This window comes from Nothoprocta perdicaria, unplaced genomic scaffold, assembly GCF_003342845.1.
Source record: "Nothoprocta perdicaria isolate Ctin4 unplaced genomic scaffold, notPer1 scaffold_177, whole genome shotgun sequence".
Classification (NCBI taxonomy): domain Eukaryota; kingdom Metazoa; phylum Chordata; class Aves; order Tinamiformes; family Tinamidae; genus Nothoprocta; species Nothoprocta perdicaria.
Genome location: NW_020454949.1, coordinates 950272 through 961222, shown reverse-complemented (window position 1 = coordinate 961222; position 10951 = coordinate 950272). Strand labels below are relative to the sequence as shown.

At 56.1% G+C, this 10951-nt stretch overlaps 1 protein-coding gene across 1 annotated transcript; it reads left to right on the top strand.

Annotated features, from left to right (window-relative positions):
- Window positions 1-325: 325 nt before the first annotated feature.
- STK25 (serine/threonine kinase 25) lies at window positions 326-10277 on the top strand. Its single transcript, XM_026036397.1, has 11 exons — window positions 326-367; window positions 3274-3504; window positions 4166-4222; window positions 5243-5351; window positions 5610-5767; window positions 6038-6223; window positions 6338-6483; window positions 6741-6855; window positions 7133-7204; window positions 7828-7964; window positions 8697-10277. Exons 1-11 carry the CDS (start codon window positions 338-340, stop codon window positions 8734-8736), a joined length of 1281 nt encoding a protein of 426 aa, XP_025892182.1. The 5' UTR covers window positions 326-337; the 3' UTR covers window positions 8737-10277.
- The last annotated feature ends 674 nt before the right edge of the window (window positions 10278-10951 follow it).

Sequence of the window (10951 nt, the reverse complement as noted above, 5' to 3'; positions counted from 1 at the left end):
AGGGGGCTGGGGGTCCCTGAGGGGGCTGGGGGTGCCATAGTGGGGGCACTGGGTGGAGGGCCCTGAGGGGTGCCTGGAGGTGCTGGGAGGTGTTGGGGGTGCCCTATGGGTGTCACTGGGGTGGGGGTCCCTAAGGAAACAGTGGGGGAATGGGAGTCCCTGAAGGGCTGGGGCCGCTGGGCTGGGGTCCCTCAGGGACTGGGGTCCCTGTGGGAGCCCTGGGGGTCCCCAAGGACGCAGCGTTGGGGCTCCCACRCAGGAGGGGACGCCCCGCGGAAGGAGGCGGCCGCGCCGGGAGCTGCCGTCGCGCGGGAAGGCGCCGCCGGAGCCCGCCGGGATGGCCCATCTGCGGGAATTCGCCAGCCAGGTGAGTGGGGACGCCCCGAAATCCCGCGGCGGCCGATGCAACAGCCGGCACATCGCGCCCCCCTCGCCGCTCCCGGGGATTCATCCCGCTGCCTCGCGCCTCCCTGAGCGCCCGGCGGGAATCGCTGTCTCCCCGGGCGCGTTTGGGAGAGGGAGGCTGCGATGCGGGCGGAGAAGCCGCGCTCGGCAGCGTCCGCAGGACACGTCGCGTGGGAGCGTTGGCGCGAGCAGACAGCGCCGGGGCGCTCGGCGCGGAGCGCGTCCGTGCGGAGCGCGTCCGTGCCGAGGGGGACGCGGGGCCCGTGGATGAGGCGCCGAGGACGTTTTCCTCGGCGACGCGCCGGGATGATGTCAGACGCGGGCCTGGGAGCTGAGCCGCGTTGCCGGCGTCGCCGAGCGTTGGCAGCCGCCACCGCTGGGTACCTCTCTCCCCAGCCGCGTTTTTGGGAGAGCTTTGGCTTTCCGTTCTGCTCCTAGGGGGAGAATGAAGCGCTAAAAGGCTCGGTGGTCTGAGGCGACGCTTTCCCCGAGCTTCCTCGGTGTGAAATGGGTTCGCGCCGCATCTGGGCTCACGGGCTGCCGTTCGCACGAGCTGTTTTCCCCCACGGATGGGGAATTAAATGCAAATATAGCGCCTGGATGAGTCAKAAACAGGGAGAGAAATGAAAGGAAGAGAGGACGCCRTCTGGTTAGCACTGGGAAAATGTGAAGTGGCCGAGTTCAGTAGCTACAGAGGAGGTTCCTCTTAAGCTCGTAGATAAGTAGGTAGGAGAGCGGAGCTGGAAGACGCTGATAAAGCCAAGGAAGATGATTGTGACCAGGGGAGTGTGGGGCTGATGGAATTGTTTGCAGCTGGATTTACATAAATACCGGGAAGCTGCGGGTTTAGTTGYAATGTGTGTTTTTTATGTGCAGCACCCACTGAGCCTGTCGGAGGGCTGTAGCCTCTTAGTGCATTCTATGTTATAGTGTGTTAGTGCATTATATGTTATCGTGTGTTGTCTGATTGGGTCACGCTGCGACTCTCCACCTGCTCCTGGAAGAGGAAGGCAGCTGCTTCCCGGCCCTTTACAGGAATGCTGGATGATCCCTGTGATCCCAGGGCTTGCCAGAGGGCAGGGGCACCTGTGGTGATGCTCCGCTCGCCTGACTCCCGGGAACCGCAGGGAGGAATTGTGCAAATGGAGAGAGCCCGGCCCCATGGGCGTCGAAGGCCTGGCCTAGCTTGGGTTCCCAGCGGCGCTGGATTAGCTTGGACAAATCCCTAAATGGCTTTGCCTTCCCTTCCGCTGCCCGGGCTGGTGGAGCCCGGGCTCTGCTCTCGCTCCGCGAGATGCGCTCGCTTTGCAGCTCTTAGCGCAGCGAGCCCGGCTCCGATTCCGGTTCTGCTCCTCGGAGGAAGCCTCTCGAATCCTCTGACTCAGTAACGTTGCGCTGCCTGGAAGCAAAAGAAAGCTCCTTGCGAAGCCCTTTCGCCACCACAGGTTGTGTTTGCGTTTCCAGGCGCTGCTCGCTGCAGGAACTCCCCTGCTTAGCTAGACCCAGACGGTTCAAAACCGTCTCGGGCCGATTCCTTTGGCCGTTTGGAAAATTCTGTAGTTAGAGGCACTGCTGTAGTTCCACATACATCTCTGGAGACACCAGACTCCTGGGTCAGCTGCTGTTTTTAAAGTAATGTGGCCTAGAGGGGCTTGACGCCCATTTTTTGACCCTCGAGTGGCACTTGTGCAGGGGATCAGGAAACATCGGGGCTGCTTGGCTGCGACTCGCCCGGAGCTTGTCCTTTTGGGTGCCTGGATCAGCCGGAGGCCCCTTTCTGCCACAGTCACCATCCTCGCCCTGTCTCCTGGTGCCCCTCGAGTCCAAACCCTCTTCCCCTGAGGCATCTCCAGCTTGGCCTCTCCCCACCAGCCTGTTTCGCAGCGTGTTTGCTCCCGGGGGAGCCCGTCTGGGTGTTTCCTGGGATATAGGGCGCCCCTGCCGCCTCTGGGGTTGGCACGTGTGTGCAGACCCGCCGGGCACAAAGCTGGGCCTTCCTCGCCCTGGCGTTCCCCRCGCTGGCCGCCCGGGTGGCTTAACCATCAGGCAGCTCCTCGGGCCGCGGGCTGCGCCCTGGTGTGAGGCGGGAATGCAGCGTTCCCGAGCAGCGTTCCYGCGCCGGGATAGAGCCTCGCGGTGCCGGGGGAGACGTGGCCTGGCCGCCTCCCGCCCGCTGCAGCTGCCTTCAAACTGATCCCTACGGAAGGCGGAAAACGCGAGGGCGCGGAGCCGCAGCAGAGCAGGGCCTCGGGGTGGGCAGCTGCGCGGGGAAAACGATCCCGGCTGCTGCCCTTGCTCTTCCACCTCACTCTTACACCGTTAGTTTTGGATGAGCAGCATCCCGGTTGATGTGCTTCTCTAGGAGGTGTTTTTTTAATTTATTTTAAATTTGTTTTTTATTTTGCACCGGGCTGTGCCAGTCAGAGACAGCTGTTCCAGAAGAGCGAGTCTGTGGATGGAGGGTCCATCCCACTCCTCTCATTCCTCTGGGATGGTGGGTCCCTATCCACCCCTATCCTGGGATGGAGGCTCCATGGGCCTGCACGTGGGCTCGGAAGAGCTCCTTGACGTCCTTCCTTCACAGCGTCTCTCCCCTTGCTGCTCTGCACGAGGGGCAGTGCGTACAAGTTGAAACCCAGGCAGTTCCGTCTCCATGTGAGGAGGAAGTTCCTTCCCGTGAGGGTGACAGAGCCCTGGGAGAGGCTGCCCAGAGAGGCTGTGGAGGCTCCTCTGGAGATCTTCCAAACCTGCCTGGCTCTGGGTGTCCCTGCTGGAGCAGGGGGGTTGGACTGGATGATCTCTAGAGGCGCCTTCCAACCTCAACCAGTCTGTGATTCTCTGCAGTCCCTGATTCCTTCCTCTCCCCAGCACTCCAGGGTGGACCCCGAGGAGCTGTTCACCAAGCTGGAGCGCATCGGCAAGGGATCCTTCGGYGAAGTGTACAAGGGCATCGACAACCGCACCAAGGAGGTGGTGGCCATCAAGATCATYGACCTGGAGGAGGCCGAGGATGAAATCGAGGACATTCAGCAGGAGATTACAGTGCTCAGCCAGTGTGATAGCCCCTACATCACCCGATACTACGGCTCCTACCTGAAGGTAGGAGATCCTGCTGTGTTAGTGTGGTTTTAATACAAGACTGAGCTTTAACACGCTCACACGGGGGAGTGGGAACCAGGGAAGAGCGTATTGAGGGTTGAAGGAGCAATAAAACAAGGGCCAGAGTCTTTGGAGGAGAGCTGGGACAAGTGGCATCTTTCTTCCACTGAGAGCAGGGTAGGGAATCCCTGGTGGAGGCCGTTGCCATTGAGCAGGAGCAGATCCCTGCACAGCTGCTGCTGGAGGTTTCATTGGGACTGGAGCGAAGCACTTCGGAGGCTTTAGGGATCCTGAGGATTCCCCATGTGTTTTTTCCAAGGCCATCGTGCCTTTTCTCAGCCTTCTAATGAAAACATCAACGAAGCTGCGGTTTCCTGCACCGCCTCCGTTATCTCTTATCAGAACTTTGCAAATCTCAGCCTGGGAATCCCTTTGGGGAGCGAGAGGGTGTTTTGCTGATGCACCTTTCAAGTTGGCAGCCTCGTTACCGAGATCAGAGGCTGAAAAGCTCCCCTGGTGCTTGAGAAGCTGGAGATGGGCTGGAGTGAAGTCGCAGCCCGCTCCTCTTCATGGGCTGCCCAGCCTGGGGCCCGTGGCAGCACTGAGCCTGCTCAGGTAAAGCTGGACTCCAAGAGCTCTTAACCTGTGTTCTTGCTTGCAGGGCACGAAACTGTGGATCATCATGGAGTACCTGGGAGGAGGTTCAGCCCTGGATTTGGTAAGTTCTTGGTAAGCTGGAGCCTAGATTTGGGGAACGTCGCTAAGCTGGACGCTCATTTGCTGCGTGCCCTGAAAGGTGCGGGGTGGATGTGTCTCCCAGGAGAGAGAAAGGAGCCAATGGACAGAAACACAAAGGCAGCGAGCTTTTTCTGAGCAGTTCGGGTCCGTATCTGGCCTAAAAGAACCAGAGATCTGTCCCCATTCAGGGCTTGCAGGGTTGCTTGGTGCCTCTGTAGCCCTGCTCTGTGAGCAGGCGTTTCCAAGTGCTTGGCAATACTAATGATGCCTAACCTCGGATTTTAGGGGAATGCAAATATGCATTCCCTGCAATATATGCWATACCAATGCAAAATAATCAAGGTTCATTTGGCGAAGGTTGTTTGTGCTGTGCTCTTCGGCGTGGATTATGCCTTTTCTCCTTGGGGTAATAAAGTGCTTTCCCAGAACAGTAATGAAGGGCCCGACGTGAAAGCTTCTGAGCCTGCACTGGCTTAGAGGAAGGGTGTTTTAGGGGCCTGTCATCAGCAGAAGTCATCTTGGTGTCAAAACATCAATTACTGCATTGGGAAGGCTGGACCTGTTTGCAGTAGAACTGATTAAAAGGAGAAAAGCTTTGATACTCTAATACCCTGTTACAGCAGAACCAGGGGGTAAAAATGCTCCCTGGGCTGTTGTGGCGCCTCACATGCAGCTTTGGGACGTTGGCAAAGAGGCTTGAGCAGGAGAAAATAAAGTATTTCCAGAGCAAAGCAAGAGACGAGTCACTGTGGGTGGAGCATGGTTTAAGTTGCGTGTGGTAGATGGGTACAGGAAGCTTTTAATAAGTGACAATCCCCCCAGATTTTTCCCATGCAAAGATCAGTGGAGTAACGCGTGGATGTGGAGCTTGTGGAGCAACACGTGCGTGGGGCAGCGAGCGCCCGACGCGCTCGACAAAGGGTTCCGCGTGCCGAGGTGGGGAGGCTGGGAATTCTCAGGCATCTCTTGCCCTTTAAGTCAACTTTCTGCCTTTTTGCAGCTAAAGCCTGGGCCTCTGGAAGAGACTTACATAGCTACTATCCTACGGGAAATCCTGAAGGGTCTGGACTACCTACACTCGGAGAGGAAGATCCACAGGGACATCAAAGGTGAGAGGGGAGAGCTCAGCCCTTCTTCTCATAAGGCATGTTCTGAGTGTGGCTTGAAGTATTGTACAGGTACAGTCTGAAGGCTGCCTCTCTTGGGTTACTTGTTTCTAAATCTGAAACGGTTGTTTTCACTGCAGCTCAGTTTGGGCTGGTTTTAGTCTAGGGGATGTCACGGAGAGCTCCCTTCTCTGGGTTTAGTTCCGTGCGGGTTGCGGCTGGGTCAGAAACCAGCGCGCTTAGACTTGTGTGTGTGAACAGCTGCCAACGTGCTGCTTTCGGAACAAGGAGATGTGAAACTGGCCGACTTCGGCGTGGCTGGGCAGCTGACAGACACCCAGATCAAGAGAAACACCTTTGTYGGGACGCCGTTCTGGATGGCGCCAGAGGTCATCAAACAGTCGGCTTATGACTTCAAGGTGAGCTGGGCGCAGGAGAAGGGTGCTCACTTAGTGCTGCTATCCGTTAAATAGTGCTGGGATTAACACAGAGGTTGGAGATGCCTGTTGCAAGAAGGATAGTGCCCTGTCATGGTGCGGTGTCTGTGGGCAAGTTTGTAAGATATTAAGTAARTGCCCTACCTGGTTTTATGTAATAGGCTCTTTAGGTCTGTCAAAACTTGTGTGCTTTCGTGTTGCAGAACTGCCCCTTGTTGTCCACTGCGGTCACTGTTCTTGCTCCTCTCTCAGGCAGACATCTGGTCCCTTGGAATCACAGCCATTGAACTAGCAAAGGGAGAGCCCCCGAACTCTGACTTGCATCCTATGAGGGTTCTCTTCCTCATCCCCAAAAATAACCCTCCGACGTTGGAAGGACATCACAGCAAGCCCTTCAAGGAGTTTGTGGAAGCCTGCCTCAACAAGGATCCCAGATTTGTGAGTATTGCTGTCTGCCCCGGAATTYGAGCAGTGCCTTGCAGAGGCCAGAGCTTCCTTAGGAAGGAATTAAGGACAGAGCCCTATGTGCCCTGTTTTCCGTATTTGCTCCAGAGGCCGACGGCTAAAGAGTTGCTAAAGCACAAGTTCATCACGCGCTACACCAAGAAAACCTCATTCCTCATGGAGCTCATCGACCGCTTCAAGCGCTGGAAGTCCGAGGGCCACGGGGAGGATTCCAGTTCTGGTGACTCTGACATGTACGTACACTGCGAGCGGGTCAGCGGGGTGCCAGGCTGCCACCACAGAGCTCTAGCTGTGCTGGCAGAGACTGGACTGACAATGACTCTGGGAGGYTGGCCATAAATAATGCCACAAATAAGCCTGACTCCTGACGGGACACTGTGCGGGGGGGATAGGGAAAGGCCTGGAGCCCTGTACTGATATGAAGATCACATGAGGGACAGCTTGTGAATATGGGAATGCTTTGCCTTGACCTCCCACTTTGGGTTTCCAGCGATGGAGACACAGAAGATGGAGACCAGGGTCCAATCTGGACGTTCCCACCAACTATTCGCCCCAACTCCTTGGGCAAGCTGCACAAAGGAATGGCCCTTCACGGTTCCCAGAAGGTCAGTTTGCCATTTGTTCCRTCAAAAACAGACTGAACTTAACACCAGCTTGAGGCTCTTAGGATARCCAGCAGTCACTCTTGTTCTATCTAAAATTGACCCTAGTCTGGTATCAAGAAGTAGCGGCCCAGAGTTGCCTCTTCCACCTCTGTGGGGTGCTGCGAACTGAGGCTTCTCTGAGCCCTGGTTGAGGTGCTTTGAAATTCAGCAGCTGAGTAGTTGGTGGGCCCTGGCAGCCCTTGCCCTGCTCCTAACTCAGGTGTGTGCTACTTTCCAGCCTAGTGAGCCCATCAAGAGGCAGCCGCGGTCACAGTGTCTCTCCACCCTTGTCCACCCGGTTTTTGGGGAGGTGAGTAGGACCTTCTCGCTGTCTGCAGTGGTCGGAGATGAGGAGGGAGACAGAGATTTGTGCTTGGGAAGGATTCGGAGGAGGGATGTGAGGTGARGTACCTAGCACATGGATCACACAGCATGATCAGAAAGGGATGGAGCTCCGGGAGCTCCCTCCTGAGCGCCGGGGTCCCGGCTGCCTTCGGGCGAGGGGGAGACACGGGACCAGCTGCTGCTCCTGGGGCCCCCAGCCTTGCTAGCGCCCGAGCCCCCCCAGCACTGCGGGAGCTCTGCTTGTGCGAGCCGGCCCRGGCTAAAGAAGTAGCTACATAGGACCTGAAAGCAGACAGAGGGAAAACAGGCTTGGAAATCCAGCCTGGCCTCATGTTCTGGGTGGAGATGAGGAGTTAATTTTCAAATCTACTGTTAATGGTGAGATAGTGCTAGCAGCGTGACAGTGAGACAGCCTCTCCAGCGTGGTGCCAGTGGGAGGGAGCTGCTGTAAAGCCCCCTGAGGAGCCCAGCTGCAGGAGGTGGCAGGCGGCACTCGCTCAGTGGCCGCATCCTGCTGGAAAGGGGCGCGAGGCCGGGCCTCCCTGCGGCGAGGCCAGCCCCCAGCGCCGCCTTTCTGACGCCTTGCAGCTGAAGGACAAGCACAAGCAGACCGGAGGCAACGTGGGAGCCATGGAGGAGCTGGAGAACGCCTTCAGCTTGGCCGAGGAGTCCTGCCCAGGCATCTCTGACAAACTCATAGCACACATGGTGGAGCGGGTGCAGAGGTGAGCGGCCCCCACGTTGGGAGCCATCTGAACCCGCAGCAGTGTTAGAGGTTGGTGCTGAGCAGTCCAGGCCCGCAAAACAGGAATACTGGTGAGGGCAACCAGGCTCCATACAGATATTCCCACCTACCAAGTCACTCCTAACCACTTTTCATCTAACAGAATCAGTTCATTCCGCCCTAGAAAGCCCTTTTGTACACTGAACAGTTGTTGTCACGTAGGGAAATGTTGCACTGCACAAGGATGCTGCTCCCCACCTCCGCCTCCCCCAGGACACCCTGGCTGTCCCACCACCCGAGCAGTGGCCGCGCTGCAGAACAGCACCTGATCACTCCTGGGCCAGGCAGGATCTGTTCCACTGCGAGGAACGTGCTTTAAAGCACTTCTTGCAAGCAGTTGCTTTGCTTACCCAGGATCAGGTAGCAGCTCCTTAATAATAAATGGCTGAAGGGGGATTATGCAGCATCACGAGGCTCCCTGCTGCTTGGCAGGTACTGCAGCAGACTGAGTTCTGCTGCCGTCACCCTGTTCAGTGAAATCTGTGTAGTGCAGACAGCAGCATCAGCTCCTGCTCATGAGTTTATCAGGCTTTAATTCAACACTGCTTCAGCTCCATCCCAGCGCCACTCTCAGCACTCGACCTGACTCTTGCCCTTTCCTTACTGGTCAAGAAACATTACTGGATACAGCAGCAACCAGTCGACCATTTCCTGCCCTTGTTCTTTCTTGCAGGTTTTCACACAGTCGGAACCACCTGACTTCTGCCCGCTGACACCCACATTCCCTGCTGCTGTTTTGAGGAGGGAAGAAAGGATTTTTCTTTTTCTGTTTWCTTTTTGTTTTTCTGGCTTCATAAGAGCTACACATGAACCCCGACCACCATCTGCTGTTGGATGTAACATGGTGTTACGGACTCCAGGACATTTCAGAGCCTTCATGTACACGTGTTTCCATGATAACCCAGGGTGGGGTTTGCAATGCAAGTACAATTTAGACCTTTTGCAGAGCCCGAGACGGGCGGTCTAATTGTTTTTACAATGTACTCGATGCCGTTTTTAATTGTTTCCCTCTGGCTGTATCCATTTTGGCTTGGTTTGGTTCACAGCTTCTTCTAGGTAAGTGCCGGGAGAGTGGCTTYGCAGTGAAAGCTCCGTTTTCAAAGGCACCTCTGATGGTGGGTTCAGCCTCCTGCCCTTCCCAAGGAGTGTCTGGGAGCGGTACCGCCACACGCTGCTTGTTCACCAGGATCCTTTGGACTCCTTCACATGCTGGGAAAGAAAAGCGTTCAGTGGCAGTGGGCTGAAACGTTGGAGCTTGTTGGGGGGGGGTCTCTGCTTGCTCCTCCTGTCACAGGAGGGTGGAGGCGCTGCCTGTGCTCCTCTCTTGGTGTCTTGGGCCTCAGCAAAGGCTGCCGTGGGGCAGYGCAAAGAGGTTGTGCTCTGGTCTGGAAGGGCTGAGGAGCAGATAAGGGTCCTCTCCTTGCTGCTTTCTGCAGCCCAGGGGGCCACATCAGTGGCTTTTGGTGGCCCTGGACTTTAAGTTGAGTGGCCACCCCATGGTGCTTGCACCAGTGTTGCAGAAGGGTTTAAAAAAAGGATGGGGGATAAGAAAACCAAAGGCACTGACAGGGCTTCAGTTCCTCAAAAGGCAATTTCACCTTTCCTAGAGGTTTTTGAGGCAAAAAAAAAAAGCCCCTGTCCTCTGCAAGAAGGTGAAAATCAGATGGGAAASAGCAGCAGTGTCTGGCTGTTGCAGTTTGGGTAGCAAATCTGCCCCAGGCCCCCATCCCCTTCCTCTCAACATTCCCACACCGKCTCTGCTTGCAGTTTGGGAGCTAAACTGAAGCCAGGGCTTTGCTCCAGGTGCTGCTAACGTCAGCAGGGAGATTAAAGTTGCTGCTGCATCAGYGAGTTGCAGCGGAGCCACCCCATGGCGCTTTGCTTTATCGGACTAGTTCCTCGAGCAGATCTTTAATTCAGGTTGATGATCTTAAATCTCTCCTCGAGAGGTCCAGGAAACCAGATGTAGGACGCTGACTCCTGGGCGCTCTAAGCGTAAGGAGGTTGCTGTTCAGTCGGCGCGAGTCGGAGACCCCCGAGGCTCCTCTGAATGACGCGGCTGCCCYGCGAGCCGCCGAGAGCTGCTCGGCGTTCCTGTTCTTCAAGCTAGGCCCCTTTGTGCGTGAGCAAGCTGAGACTTTCCTCTTTTTTGGTACTTGGATTCAGGTTTTAAGTGTTGTTGGGCTCAGAGGGAGCACCCGTTTCTGCCGTGCCGGGGTCCTACGGCCGCTGWAGTGTCCCGCTCCCCTTTACCTTGTGCTGTAAAAGCGCGGCCGGGCCAGAGCGGTTGTGGGGTGACACTTCCCTGGGAGCCGGGAGAGCTATCGGAGCCTGTATTTATGGAAAAAATAAACACAGAACAAGCCTGTTTCCATCCCCCCGGGAGAAGGTGTTAGCCCAGAGCGAGGACACTCACGGAGGTGGAAGGCAGAGGCTGCAGGTTGGCGGAAAGGTCCCTGCTGCTTTTTTTAAAGTTGTTGTTCATGACGGTAGCAAATTGTGTCAATAAGGTACCTTGTATTATTATTATTATTATTATTATTCACATGCACTGCAGTGTAATGAGTAAAGTTTTTAAAGGAAACAAGCCCCACAACCAACCTTCAGTATTCAAAGCAATGACGGTTTTAGCTTTTCGAAGTGTTGAAAGGGAACTGCCACTTTCAATAAAGTAACAGATCCAACGAGGTTTGTGTCAGTCGTCTTTACCAGGGCAGGGACGTTTGCTGGAGCTGCAGTCACGGGACCCTTCCTGTCTTCCCAACACAGCTCTGTGCTCTGCCGGCTGCTCCGGAAGGGAGGACAGCTCCTTCTTTGAGGAGCCATGCAGTACTTGCAGAGCTGCCTTCGTCTGAGCTTTCTCCCTTCCAGGGATGTGCTCTGCCACTGCTCCCTCAACAGCTTCTCAGAGAAAGATGAGTGCGTGTG